Genomic DNA, 15,031 nt, shown 5'->3' with positions numbered 1-15,031 from the left:
TAAGAATTGTGTTTTTTTATTGATAATATTGTCCAGTTGCAATTTCTTTTCTCTGATTTCCTTTAGAATTTGGTCTGTGGGTTTTACTGTGTAGGAGTTGTGTAAGTGTTTTAATTTTTGTTCCAGATTGTTTTCCTGTTCTTTTTTTATGCATTGAGTATGAAATGATTTCCCAGTGGAATGCCAATTTTTAGAGTGACTTCTGGTGGATGATCTGTCTTGCATTGGTTTGATGACTGTATTAAAGTCTCCCCCAATGATGATAGTTGATGTTGAAAAATCGAGTAATGATGGGAAAAAATTATTTAAGAAAAAGGTTGGATCGTCTGTATTTTGACCATAAATACTAGCGATGGTTATATTGCTGTTGTTGATTGAGCCATTAATAATAACAAAGCGGCCTTCAGCCACTGATAACAGGAGCAAACACACACCCACACACACCCACACACACCCACACACCCATCCCCATCCCTCAACCAATGGGAATCTCCTTACTTCATCTTCATGTTTGACTGATAACAGGAGTAAACACACACCCACACACCCATCCCCATCCCTCAACCAATGGGAATCCCTGCTTTGTCTTCATGTTTGTGTTAACTACTATTCACACAACTAGTCATTCATTCATTTTCCTCTCCTTTGCTTCAGTGTGCATCTCAGCATCACTGAGATACTGAAACAAATGTCCATTTACCCACCGAGGTTTCTCTTCAAACATCAGTGTGTTCATGTTGTTTTGTCTTGAAGAAATCAACAACATTTTTCATTCATTTCCACTGATGGAAATTCTGACAAAACAATAAATACATTTACATGAAGTATGCAAAAGCAGCTGTCTTTTACCAATCATAATTTAATAAAACATGTAAAATCCCCAAGGACCCTTTAATTTCTCAGCTGCATTCAATCAACAGAAGGACCAACATCCATTTTGCTCTGGTTCCCCAAACAGAATAGTTTAGTAAGAGTACAGAGGTCTTTCTCCACTGACAACAGGACAGGGACCTTTGTGCTAAAGGGGAATTCCACCAAAACTGACTTTTGGACGTTTTAGAAAGACAAATTTAAGACTTTTTAAGACCTTTTTAAACTGTTCTAAAAACCAAAATGAGGAAACAAAGATGGCAGAAACAGCCTATTTCTGATTTTACATAGCTATAGTTCTGAGACTTTAAATGGGCAGTGTAATAAAAAGGAAAACAGGACATCATTAAGGAACAAGATGTCCAACTGTGTTTATTAAAGCAGATATGAAAAAAACAACAAAAAAACTATTGTACTACTAACCCTGTTCTGTATTCATCCAAGAGTTACTAGATGGTAAAAAAAAATAAGACCTCTAATAACTGTACTTAAGATGTTTTAATACTTTTCAAGACCTTAAATTTAGACAATTTATTTTAAAACTTTTTCAGCCTTTTTAAGGACCTGCAGGTTTTGATTTCTCAACATCACTGAAAATGCAATCCTATGACATCAGGATTGCATCGTCTTAGCTGGTCAATGAATATTTCATTGCTAGTCACTTTGCTGTACTTTGCCTACATTAAACATCTAGAATTATGGGGGAAATGTAGATGTTTAACAAGGGCAGGGGATTAAATGGTTGTTTAGAAAATGTTCTTTCAACCATCTCAGGCAATGAAGACTATGATGTCACTACAAAATTGATATGTCAAGCAGCGATAAACGCCTCAAGGATAGTGTTACGGCTATTTTGAGGGCCAATTTGATTGTTCTTCCTAGTGAAGAAGGGATCACATAGCCTTTGAGTCTGGTGTGGGTCAACATGGTTTGTCTTTTGAGCAACAGAAATAGTTGTTGGGTATGCAGCTGGAACAGGAGAAAATGAAGTTGCATATGATGTTGGAACAGGAGAAATTAAAATGTGGCCTTGAGAGGGAAAAGCAACAAGTTGAGCATATGAAGTTGGAGCTACAGCACTGCAAACTGCCTCTAATAAAGGGCAAGAGGGCAAGCTTTCAGATGATGGTCAAACCCTTGCTGGTGGTCCTGGTGCTCCATGGTTTGATGTCTCTGGTAATCTGCGGTTAGTGCCAAAGTTTAATGAACGTGACCCTGACACTTGTCTCTTTGTTTGAACGCATTGCAGATTTTAGGAATTGGCTTGATCCTGACCGCACTTTGCTGTTGCAGTGTGTCCTGACCGGGAAGGCCCAAGAGGCTTATTCAGCCCTAAGTGCTGTTGATTGTGTGGTGTATGCAAAAGTTAAAATGGCAGTCCTGAAAGCTTATGAGTTAGTTCCAGAAGCTTATCGACAGAAGTTCAGAGGCTTGAAAAAAGGTGATAAACAATCGCATGTGGAATTTGCACGTGAGTTGCAGTGTCATTTTAATCGCTGGTGTATGGCTGCTAACATTGAGTCCCAGAAAGATTTGAAAAACTTGATTGTACTGGAGCAGTTCAAAGAATCAGTGACGAGTCATATTGAGACATATGTTAATGAGCACAAAGTCTGCACAGTATCGGATGCTGCTGTTTTGGTGGATGAGTAATTTCTGACCCACAAAAGGGGGTTTAGTGATCGGGGTTGGAGTAATGCAGGTCATGGGACAGCTTTGTTTGCCCAAAGTCTTTTGTACAAGATGGTGAAGCTGTAACTAAAAAAAAGTCTGGCCGTTTCCCTAACCAAGGCTGTCACTATTGCCAGGACAAGGGACACTGGAAAGATGAGTGCCCTCACTTTAAAGCTAGAAATAAGACTAACTTTAATGCTAATGTGCAGCCTATGGCTTTGTTGGGTCCAGTCCAGAAATCCTTTAGTTCCGTTGCCTCATCTCCAACCGATCAGCAGTCAAAGACTGTGAGTGAACTTGTTTGCTCTGTTGACGCAGAGTATTCCCCATTTGTAAGTGAGGGTTATGTGTCACTTGTAGGAGGAGAAAAGTTCCTGTTAAAATCCTGTGGGATACAGGGGCTTTAGATTCTTTTATTTCAGAGTCTGTACTTTCTTTTTCTGAAGATTCAGACACAGGTGACAGTGTCTTGGCTCGAGGTTTTGGCCTGACCACTCTGAGTGTCCTTTACACAGAATTGACCTCTATTCAGACTTGGTGCAGGGTGAAGTGGCAATAGGGGTGCGTCCTGCTTTGCCTGTGGAAGGAGTAGATGTCATTTTTGGTAATGGTTTGGCAGGTTGGCATGTTTGGCCTGATGTACCTCCACCTCCCATAATGACATCATCACCTAACGTCTCTAAACAGCCAGATGAGATGGCGCAGATGTATCCGGAACTGTTTACTGAATGTGTGGTGACTCGTGCTATGAGTAAAGATGTGTCTAACTCTCTGGTCCCTCCTGAGCAGGAACAAGGTCAGTCTCCAGTCTCCTTCACACAACTCCTTGCCCCGTCCCTCGGAGGTACTGGAAGAACATGATCTAGATGAACAAGTTCCTCTGCCTCCCGCTCTGTCTTCTGTGTCTCGTGAAGAGCTGGTGAGGGAGCAGTTGTCTGATCCAACTCTGAAAGATCTTTTTGATTAGGTTATTCCCCCTGATCAAGTGACCAGTGTTGCTTCTGGGTACTACCTGCAGGGTAATTTGCTGGTGAGGAGGTGGGTTCCTCATGGTGAGCACTTGGTGGGTGATGCAATTGTTCATGTAGTTGCCATCCAAGTTTAGACGTGATGTCCTGCAGACTGCACATGGTGATGTAGCTAGTTATGTAGGGATCAGGAAAAATTACAATCGCATTCTGAGACATTTCTTTTGGCCTCACCTTAAAAGAGAAAGTTCACCAGATGACTCCATCATCCGGAGCCAGCTAAAAAATTCAGAGTTCCTTGAAAATCTGGAGATGCAGTTGACTTACTTGCGAGAGTCAAAAGGTGTGGACATTATCAGAAAATATGTCTCTCTGTTTCCAGATACACCAAGCCACACAACGTGGATTGAGCACGACATTGACGTGGGAGATTCAAAACCAATAAGACAATGCTTTTATAGGGTTCCTGTGGCAAAGCAGAAAGTGTTGGATGCTGAAATCAAGTATATGCTGGATAATAACATTGTCATTCCTTCTTTTTCCAGCTGGGCCTCTCCCTCTCTGTTGGTAGACAAGTCTGATTTAACACCTAGGTTTTGTAACGATTACCGAAAGGTCAACGCGGTGATGAAAACCTGATTCCTATCCTCTTCCGAGGATGGAAGACTGTATTGACCAAGTAGAAGCAGCTAAATTTGTCAGCAAGTTTGACAAATTCCTTTGACCGAGAATGCAAAAGAGGTCTCGGCGTTCATAACTCCTTCAGGCTTGTACTCCTATGAGGTTATGAGTTTCGGCCTACGAAATGCCCCGGCGACGTTTCAGCGCTTAATGAACCGTGTGGTTTCAGGCCTGCTGGGTTGCGCTGTGCCGGAACTGATGCAATTCCTTGGCATGGTCCAAGGTTCAGGTTCAGGCTCCAGGTTGATGCTAGTAATGTTGGAGCAAGAGCTGTTCTGCTGCAGATGGATGTGAAGGGAACCGATCATTCCATTGCTTATTCTCCAAGAAGTTCAACTCTCACCAGCGTAATTACTCTGTAATAGAGAAAGAGGCTCTCTCTTTAATCTGGGCGTTGCAACATTTCGAGGTGTACCGGGGCTCACCTGCTGCACCAGTGATAGTTTATACTGATCATAACCCCCTAATCTTCTTGCGTTCTCTGCAGAACCCCTACCAACGCCTGATGCACTGGTGCTTGCTTCTTCAGGCCCATGAACTAGACGTCTGCCACATCAGAGGAAAAGAGAATGTGGTAACGGATGCCCTGTCCTGAATTTAAGGTTCCTGTGTACTCTGTCCCCTGCTTTCTTTCTCTCTCCTTTATCCTTAAATTGCTCCTAGGTCGACAAGGTTGCTTGTTGAGGGAGTGGTGTAAGAGGTTGGAGGTGGACAGCAAAGTCTTGAGAGCTCTAAACAGGTTGTGGACAGTTTGTTACCTTACCATTTTGCATTGAAGTTTATTTTGGTTGCTGATAGCACCCTCTTAAGGGGGAGGGTGTCACGGCCCTGTCTTTTCTCCAGCCTTGTTTCTCTCTCTCCCTGGTGTCTTCTCTGTGTGCTGTGATTCCAGTGCTCGAAGTGAGGCGGTACTCACCGGTACGCAGTACCGGCACTTCTACATTTTACTCTTTGGCGTATCGTGACTTTGTCTTGCGTACCGGCACTTCTCAATCGCTGCCGGTACTCTTTTCTGCCCTCTCCCAATCAGGATCTCTGGGCCAATCATGGCCCTAAATAAACTACATTTCCCAGGGGGCACGGCGTGACAACAATCGGATCACCTGTTCCGCTCTCGTGTCTCTGCTTTTCCCTGTCGCCTGCTAGTACAGCGTCAGTAGCGTCTCAACAATGAGGGAATAAGAGGCGAGCCACTACTAAACTCTACTAGGACGGTCATTATGGCTGAATTGACTGTTCCATGGGAAGAGGGAATGGAGGCTGCCTTCGAGAGAAAGAAGGAAAGTACACAGAGCTGGCAGCTGTGTGCTCACAAGCAGGGTAGAGGGCGTTCACCTATCCAGTGGAAGTTGGTTGCAGAGGCTATAGATATACATAGAATTAGTAAATACTAATTCTACGTCTATGTGCCTGACAAAAAACATTCAAAATTCAAAAAATTCGGCAAAAAACATGAATATTCATGTTTTTTGCTGAATGTAAATCTTATAGCGTCATGTTGCAATAGAGATGACAGCTGTGTAGTGCATGAGCACCAGCGAGCTAACCGGCAGTTCTCTGATACCTGCTGTGATAAGTCGTTAATTAAACTTACCTAATGAGTCTGATCCACCGCTGCTTCGCCGACTGAGACGATGGAAAGCGGTAGAAAGAAGTTGTTCACTCCTGACCAATAGTTGCAGCCAGGTACAAAACACTGGACCATGTTCTTCTTGTCTTAACGGTTTAACCCTTTACAGTCCATGGTTGTAGCGTTAGGTCTATCTTGTGTGACTAGCTCTAGATATAGTTTGTGTCTCCCACATGACAAGATGATGGAGCAAGCTCTGTAATTGAGGGACTTAGATGGCGCAATTATCTCTGGGATGATTTCCTTACCCTCTAACACCCAGACGTACACAGTCTTGTACCTTTGTCTTTTTTTCCAACTATACTAGTTTTCCCGACGCAGCTGCTACTCGTTTGAGCTAATGGCTCACTCCGTAGCGGTTCAGGTCATTCAACTGTTGCAACTCTCTGAATGGCGTGTCACGTGACCGTGTGTATGTGAAAAATGAATGGGTATTTTGCTTTCAGAACCAAGAAATGGCCACGCCCATGTCTTCACGTCTCAACTCTCTAAAACCCATGAGGCCTCTGGGTTTGGTCTCCCTCTCACTTCCACCTCAGCATGGCCGTGGACAGCATCGACTAGTTCTCTTGATTTCCTTTGCACTTTGACACCCAACATGCACCACATCCATTCTCACCCATGCAACACTCTACTGGCATACTGACTGTACTGATGGACCACACTACACCCTTTATTCATTTAGTTTACAATAAACCGGTTTGAGCACAGAATCTGGATACGTTGCTACCAGACCCTTTATATAATATCAAGGGTCTAGGGCTGGATGGACAGCTCTGCAGAGAGAGAGACAGAGAGAGAGAGAGAGAGAGAGAGAGAGAGAGAGAGAGAGAGAGAGAGAGAGGAGTTTACCACTAAATCACAGTAACACACCGACCATTTCATAGCCTGATTATGTCTTTGTGTGTGTTTTTTTCTGCCTAAACTGTGCTGTCAGATTTATCTAGGGATCACAAGAAAGGAATGTAGAAGCGTAATCTTTGAAAATAACTGGGAATATCTATCCCGACCTATCCCGCAAAATCATTTTTTAGGATTGTCTTGTAATAATATGGTAGCACTGGAGGGCCCTGTGTGTGTGTGTGTGTGTGTGTGTGTGTGTGTGTGTGTGTATGTGTGCGTGCGTGATTAATAACTACCGGTGTTTAAGTTGAACCCAGGGAGTGTGTGTCAGTTTGCATGTTAGCATCTGTGTATACGGAAGCATCCTCCTGCTTAACCAGAAGCACTTAGAGGAATCCATGCTAACGCTTTAGCATACACTATGCTGAGTGATAGTAGGCGACTAGCAACATCTCAAAAGTGAGAAAAGGAGAATTTGTAAAAGCTAAATGGTAAAGCAATCTTAAATTTACACAAAATATGATATAAAAACATATATATTGAGTTACTGATATTTCATTTTTAACGTTAATAATCACTTTTATTTATTTAACATTAAGAATCTACATGCTACCAACTTTTTATTATTAAAAGGTCAGAGTTTGGATAATGTTTACTGCCCTACTATCACTCAGCATAGTGTATGTCGCAGTGTTAGTATGAAGCACCGGAGCAAATGATGTAGGCTACCAGGGACACATGGGGTGCATTCCATTTGGCGAAAATGCGTCCTCTCCTCCGTCCTCTCGGCCTCGTCTCCTCGCTGTCTCGGCATAGAAAAATGAGCTGCCATCATTAAGGATGTTCCAATTGGTTAAAAGACGCATGAAGGATCCTTCATGTCTCCTCGCCTCCGTCCTCCAATAAGGCGTGGTCGGAGGATACTCATGTGTATCCTCCATGCGGAAATAATGAGTGAAGTCAATTAACCATTGGCACGTGCGGATATAAGCCCACCTCCATACCATCAGAAAACGTGCCGAGATTGGAGAATATATAACAAGTTGGGGCTACTTACACCTGTGGATTTTTTTTCTGCCAAACAGAAATAGCATAGGTTTTAAATGTTATTTTATTTTTTGTTTATTAAGGGTTACGTTAAATGTTCCTATACTGACAGATCTCTTGTAGTTGTAGGATGTCAAACTTTTCCCAAATAGGCATAAGTAAATGAGCTTAAGGCTTGAATGTGATTATAGGGACAGAGGAGGAGACGCGCCAGCTGATCCTCCAGCGCATAGAGAGGGTGAGTGGGGGGCAAGTAACGTGAATCTTATATGGAGATATTTTATAGGATTTCATCTTTCATTAATATGAACGACAGTCCATGATCTAATAGGCCTGAATAATAATCCGTTCATAGGACATAGACATAGCCTATAAATGCACACATGCGACTCTTTTACCATGCGCGTCTCTTTAGGACCTCAAGTCACCAGCGACGGGCACTGGGACTGAGGATGGGGAGCAAACGGCTGCAACCTGGCTCTGGTTCTCCGTCATGCATGAGGCTACCGGCGGGAGGCCATCGGCGCTCCCTCCCGCTTTAATAGACTCATGTGTGGAGGACCAGCAGCCGGAGTCAGCCGCTGTGCGCTCCCCATCCAGCCCCAATCCCAGATGGGCAGCAATAGTCCGACTATTGGCCTCATTCTAAATAAGACAATATTCTGATTAAGCTGTATACATGGTTTGCTTATAGAACTATTTCATTCATATTCCCGTTTACATGTTACGGAGCAAAGTCTGATTAATAGGACAAAGGAGAATCACTGGAGCACACGGACAGTTTAACCCTTTATTGGAAACTTAAAGATATCCATTTCCCTCAAAATCCTGAGCATGGTGACAATTTCAGCCTCACCCCAAAAATGGTGGGACTTCTTTTTCTAGTGTTAGTCATCTTTTTCCTCTGTAAACAACAGAAAGGACAGAAAGTGTCCATGCCACTGAAAGACGCACTCTTGCATAAGGTGTGTGTGTGTTTATGCCTCCACAAACCAGGTGGGTTAGAATTGGTGCGGGCAGAAGAGATGCCCCTTTTTAATTTTTCCCCCTGCCCCTTAGAGACTGTGTGCATGCCACTGGTCTGCCTTCATTTACTTTGGCAGAATTTGTCTTAAATCACTGTCTAATCAGGTTTGCGCATTATTTCGTGGTACACACAGGAACATCAGCGGCCCACTCCTTTGACCTTTAGATTCACTGAATCATACCAATGATGGGGCCAAATTTACCACAATTCAAACAAACCACAAGTTAGCAGGTGATGGTAAAATAAACAAGTTTCCTTGATCTTGGCTATATATTAGTGCTCCCCTTTCTCTGTTTGGCCAGATCCGACTGAAACTCAGGAGATTCTCATTTTCAGGCCTAACGGTAAGTCCAGTCTATATTTGGCTGTGTGTTTTTGAGACCTCGCAATAGAACTTGCACATTTTCTGTGTGTTAATGTGTTTGTGTTCAGGAAATTATTTAATATTTATATTTCACTGTTAAATATGAATTTGTATCGCCCTCTAAGACAAATGCGTGTCACCAGAGGGGTCAGAGGTCAGGGACAGCTTCATGTTACTGAACGACTCTTCAGCAGGAATCAAACCTGTGATTCTCAGTGAGTTTAGTAAATATGTCTTTTCATTGGCCAGAGTGCAGGGTGTCGTCAAAATGATGCTGATCGTCTCTATTCTTCTCTGTGCCACCTTTGCTTTAAAAGGAAATGCAGGTAATGACACTGAACTGTCAAGCTGTCTTTTATTAATGTAACCTGAATGTATACTTGTGAATGCACAGTGGAAAGTGATGTACACCTCACTGTGTATTTTATGTCCTGTTGTCCCTGTACTGTGTGTCAGTAAATACTATGTTACTATGTAAATTAGCAATATGTCACCAAGATAAATCCCTGAACATTTTGAAAAAAAAGTGTGTGATTTGGATTAAACCAATAGTTTGGACATAACATCAAAGACACAATGTCAGAATGTATCTATGTATCTATTTAGTGACTTTTTCTCCAAGCCACTGGAGGGAAATTAGCCCAGTTAACATCAGTTAACATCCAATAGTCTGTATGGACAGAACTCATTAAATGTTTTTGCACACTCTTTTCTAGATGATGACGTGATAACAGTAGCACCTACTACAGTGGGTAAGGCTGCTCACATGCGTGTGTGTGTGTGTGTGTGTGTTTGTGTGTGTGTGTGTGTTTGTGAGAGAGAGAGAGAGAGAGAGAGAGAGAGAGAGAGAGAGAGCAATGTGTGATCACTTGTCTCCTTGTCCTCCACAGCAGCAGACGTCAGTGGGAGCGATGCGAACCAGAACCAGACTGATGGTTAGTAAAATCATTTGAACAACTCAAACACTTTAATTGAGTGTTTTGCCTCAGTGGGAATAGAACCACTAACCCTGCCGGTGTTAATGCCTTGCTCTCCCCATTGAGTTTCACTGTTGTCATGTTGGCTGCTGTTGCTCCTCAGGTTGCTTTTTCTTTCTTTATTTTTTTAAACAAGTAAACATGTCGACCCCCATGAATGATGCAGGCCCCCTTAGGCCAATCAGTATGTTTCATCAAAGTTGAAACAGCGGAGTACAAGTACTGGCCTTTCACAGCTTGAAATTTAGGTCTATCCGTGTTGTTTTCAGAAACGCCGCTGTTTGGTTTTGTGAAGCCAGCTAACACAAAGATAGCCTGACTTTGTTGAACTCGCTTCGTGAGACAGACCCCAGTTCACCACTATAAACAATGTGGACCTTTTTTCTTCTCTGTGCCTTCGCTCTCAGCGGTGCAACAGGCGAGACTCGCCAAGACACTGAACCTGCCTCCCCTTTTTAGACTCTCAACCTGATTGGTTAACACTGCAGTCAGGTTCTCATAGTTTTTAGGCTTAACCTTAGAGCCCCAAGTGGAGACCAGTGCAGAGCAGAGCACAGAATAGCCTGGACAGCGACTTGAATTCATCCGACCCCAAAACACTCAATTAAAGTTCTTCTCCTTCTCTTTGGCTGTTTGTACTCAGCTGTACAATCTGAGATCAAACTGTAATATAATGTCTCTTTAAAAGATAATGAAAGCCGGAGGCTGGCATGATGGTTAGAGAGGCTGCCTACAAGGTAAAGAGATGCTGGTTCAATTCCCTGTAGGGATAGTGCACAATACTGCTGAAGTGCCCCTGAACCCATATATATGTACCAATCTGCTCAATGGATATTAAAAACTCAATACCATCAACTAAATACTGCGATACAATTCTACAAGGATTTGTTTGCAGAATGCTATTGTGGTTGCATCTGTCCATGTAAAAAGAAACATTAAAAATATAGCTACATTTGAGACCAGGGCCCAGTTTCCCAAAAGCATTTTAGCACTAAGATAATAATTTTCCATTGGCTTTGACTAGAGCAAAATCTAACTGTAATGTGAAGATACATTTAGGGAAACGAGGCTGTGATCATCAGTTAATGAGTCCACACTTTTATCCATTTTTCCAGCAGCAAAGAAGTCGGATCCCAGCTGTGCGTTAGGCTGGAGCCCATATGGATCCAGATGCTTCATCTTCAACAACAACCCAGTGAACTGGGTACAGGCAGAGGTACGGCCTGAAGGGGTTCATTCACAAATGCTATATATCCACTTCAAATATAACGGCTACCTCAATATTTCCTTACCTAATATTAATAAATAAATTGGGATTATTTCATCCTCAAAAGTGATATTTTGTGAGTCCAGTGATAGTTAGTGGTAAATACCACCCTGACAAGAATAAAATTCAGAGGGAAACCCTGATTTTTTGGCATTAAAATGTTTAAATTTAGAGATATTGAATATCAACACAAAATATCAGATATCTGCTTGATTGATGGTTGTCAACCGCCATGAACTGCCAACTTCACAGGTGATGCTGTCACCATGAACTGCATTACAGCCATTGAAGAAATATGTGCAATATTTATTACAGAAGATTGCATTCAAAGTTTTGGAAGTGCAGACTCTTGATGAGACCAAACTGTGTCTTTCTGCATTAAGAGCGGTTTCTCTCTTCTTTTACAGCAACATTGTTTGACCTTAGGTGCCAACCTTGCCTCCGTCCACAGCTTGGAGGAGTACGAGTTCATCCAGGAGATGGTGAAGGGGAGCAGCGGTGGTTTACCCGAAACCTGGATCGGTGGCTCTGATAACGCTCAGGTAGCAAACTCATCTGTTTACTCAGATCAATCCAGTCTAGTGTTCAGCCTGTTTCTTGTCTGTCAAACACATCTGTATGGCAAAAAAATATTTTGGCAGCAGAAGGCTAAAGTGTGAAGTGTTCAAATGTATTTCTCCATCTGGTGTCATGCAAATACACCCAGGGGTCTCAAAATTCAGATCTGACCCCTCAGCTCTTGAAGTTTAGTCTCAGAGTGGTAGCGCTCATTTAGGATCATTTCAGTCTTTGAGTTGTCTGACAAATATATGAATTCAAACAAAGAGGAAGACAGGCAGCAGAGCTTCTCAGCCTCTGTCCCACTTACCTACACTGAGACTAATGACAGCAGAATTAGGGATAACTCCCTTCAATTCCCTCCATTCAAAATGCAAATCAAAAGTGCAGTTCACATACCAATGATAGAGCCTTCATTCTCAGCACAGAAGTTTTTAAATTCTTTAGAAAATCCCCTTCCTGAATGGAATGAATTGAACGTAAATTGATCTTGGTGCGTATTGTCCTTTCCCACAACATTTATTCTGCAGATTCATTCAAATAAAACTCATTGGCCAGTCAAGTGGATGTAGATATAGATGGTGTCTCTTGGAGCAGGTTGAGGTGTGATACAGCAAATTTACAGCACACAATACAAAATACATTAGGCGATTTCAACAGCTACAACTTTGTGCAAGTTACCAACAATAACAAGTGATTCAATTTCTCTGTTAACAGGATCGCACGTGGTTCTGGAGCGACGGCTCCAGCTTTGATTATCAGCATTGGAACAGTGGAGAGCCCAACAACTTGGGAGGCAGACAGCCCTGTATTGAGATGAACTATGGAGGTAGAGTAACAAGCACACTTCTCTAACATCTAGAGTCACATCACATTTTTGTTTTCATCTGATCTAAAAACTCTCTTTTGTTTTTTACAGGGGAGAAAGGCTGGAACGATTGGACTTGTGAAAGTGAGTTTACCTCTGTGTGTGCCAAAAGGCTGAACTGTTAAACTCGCCCCAAACAGCCACTGGAACCAAGAATGAGGAGTGAGAACAGCAAATGATGATACTTTTGTCATTTGTTTGTATACCTGACCAATAAAGATGTTGAAGCAGTAAAGAAATTCAAGTATTGTGGTTCTTGATCTTTAGTTAAGTCTAAAGGGGGATTCTTTGTAGACTGAGCAGTTATGCTATTTTTCATTGCACTTTGACAAAAAAAATGAAGTTGTTATATATTCTGTAATTATCATTTACCGTTCATCAATTAACATCATTTTTATTGAAACATTTTAACACTGACATGTGATAGCTGATAGTCTTGTGCATCTTGGTAACTAAGGTGCATATTAGGATTTGACTGATATGGATTTTTGAAGGCTGATACCGATACCAGTGTTTTTGGATTGAAGGTGCTGATAGTCTAATTGACCATTTTCCATTGTTAAAAATGCCCCAATACTTGCCCCAGAATTGTATTCTTTGCAGGATAAAAAAGCTTCATTTAGATGTCTTTCATGTCTTTGTTTATAAGTAGTTCTGGTTCTGTGTTCTGATTTGTTGAGTCATGTTCACAGCTGCTGTAAAATACCTGATAACAAGCACAATGTGACCCATTAACAGTGACTTTAAATATTAATATTCAAACTGGAAATCACCACTCATACCGCTGCTAAGTCTCCTAGCAGACACTTTGTTTAGCTGCTGGTCAGGAACTATATTGGTTGGTAGAAGAAAGAAGCCACGCCTAAAAATGCCTCATAGCTGTTCTAAAATCAGTGTAAAGCATGACCTCTTGTGGCTTATGAATCCAGCTGCTGTATTTTTATTAATAGCCCAGAGACCGGGCCTGGTGCTGAGGTAGGTTTGAATTTTCAGATGAAAGAAGCAGGAAAATAGCTGACAAGGCAGAATGCTTTGGCTTGATTTCAACTGTCACTTACCTAACCCCAACTAACTGATCCTTACCTGATTTTCCTTTATTGCCTCAGAATGCTATTTCTTAGTTTTTATGAAAATGTTTTGTAAAAGTTTTCAAAATACAAAATGTATGTATTTCTTACATTAAAAACTAAAAAGAAACCAAACTTTAGGTCTGATAAAAACTGCAATAAAAGTCAATGTCAAATGTATGGAGAAGAGAGTAAATTCAGAGGGTCTTGTTATGAAGCCAGATTTATGAATATATAAATTGATGAGAAATGATAAAATGTAAAACTGAATATGTTTCATCATGCTGTTATGAGTCTTGTTGCTTTTTGTTCACCAACCTCCTCCCCAGTTCCACTAGATCTGCTTTTATTTACTTTATTACTTTACGTGATGTACTCCCTGAGGTCTAATGTGCAGCAGAGAGCCATGAAAGCAGATCTATTCCTCCAAAACCAAACTTATTGCTGTCATGCATTTATAAACTTATTAATATAAATACGTGAGTTGTCCTGACTGAACTGCGCTACTGTATTACAGCAGCCCATAGCCCAAATCTATAAAAAATGATATACAGAAACACAGGAAATATCTATTCAAATGGCATCACTTTTATTCATAACAAATCTATTTTGTCTCTATCAGACCAACACTGCTGCCTTTCCTCTGTTCCAAAAGGCCGATCGTCTAACTCTCCATGACATCAGCTGGAAAAAACAAGAGCTGGAATTTAGGATTAAGCTTTTTAAAATATGATTTTATTTCTGATTTTATCTTTCAGCCTCTATCTTTGAAATACTGAGACGGATGTGTGATCATATTGTAGTTTTTGTGGATAAGAGAAATATTCAACTCAATTCAGCTATGTTGATTAAAAGTTAGCTGACTGTCAACAAGAATTGGTTCAACAGACTATCAGCCAGGTATTTTCAGTTGACTCTCACAAACTGTTCGACACACTATCTATTTATGTTAACTGCCTGTGAGTTGATTGTGAAGTATTCTCGCTCAAATTACTATCAGTAGACTGTTGGTAGACTGTCAACATCTTCCGTTGAGGTTAGGGTTAAGTTTAGGCACATAAAGGAACTTGGTAAAGGTTTGGGTTAAGGTTATGCTTAGGTTTAAGGTTAGACACATGACAGTTTGTTAAAGTTAGGGTTATAGGACAGTGACACAACTGACTCATAAAACAATTTCATATGTAGGAATG

The 15,031-nt window shown here is 41.5% G+C and overlaps 1 protein-coding gene across 1 annotated transcript; it reads left to right on the top strand.

The window, feature by feature from the left end:
- Positions 1 to 3,240: 3,240 nt before the first annotated feature.
- Positions 3,241 to 12,899, top strand: LOC139914812 (ladderlectin-like). The gene is made up of 8 exons (XM_078290185.1): positions 3,241 to 3,340; positions 3,459 to 3,463; positions 4,681 to 4,767; positions 5,340 to 5,349; positions 11,197 to 11,297; positions 11,756 to 11,890; positions 12,624 to 12,735; positions 12,826 to 12,899. Exons 1-8 carry the CDS (start codon positions 3,241 to 3,243, stop codon positions 12,897 to 12,899), a joined length of 624 nt encoding a protein of 207 aa, XP_078146311.1.
- The last annotated feature ends 2,132 nt before the right edge of the window (positions 12,900 to 15,031 follow it).

This window comes from Centroberyx gerrardi, chromosome 19 (assembly GCF_048128805.1).
Source record: "Centroberyx gerrardi isolate f3 chromosome 19, fCenGer3.hap1.cur.20231027, whole genome shotgun sequence".
Classification (NCBI taxonomy): Eukaryota; Metazoa; Chordata; class Actinopteri; order Beryciformes; family Berycidae; genus Centroberyx; species Centroberyx gerrardi.
The sequence above is the reverse complement of the archived record's forward strand: the minus strand, read 5'-3'. Positions and strand labels throughout refer to the sequence as shown.

Bases quoted from the DNA above. Each gene is read 5' to 3' on its own strand.
- LOC139914812 (XM_078290185.1), top strand. From the start codon at position 3,241: ATGGCGCAGATGTATCCGGAACTGTTTACTGAATGTGTGGTGACTCGT. The intron at 11,891-12,623 runs GTAGCAAACTCA...CTCTGTTAACAG, and splicing joins GTGGCTCTGATAACGCTCAG to GATCGCACGTGGTTCTGGAG. The intron at 12,736-12,825 runs GTAGAGTAACAA...TGTTTTTTACAG, and splicing joins TATTGAGATGAACTATGGAG to GGGAGAAAGGCTGGAACGAT.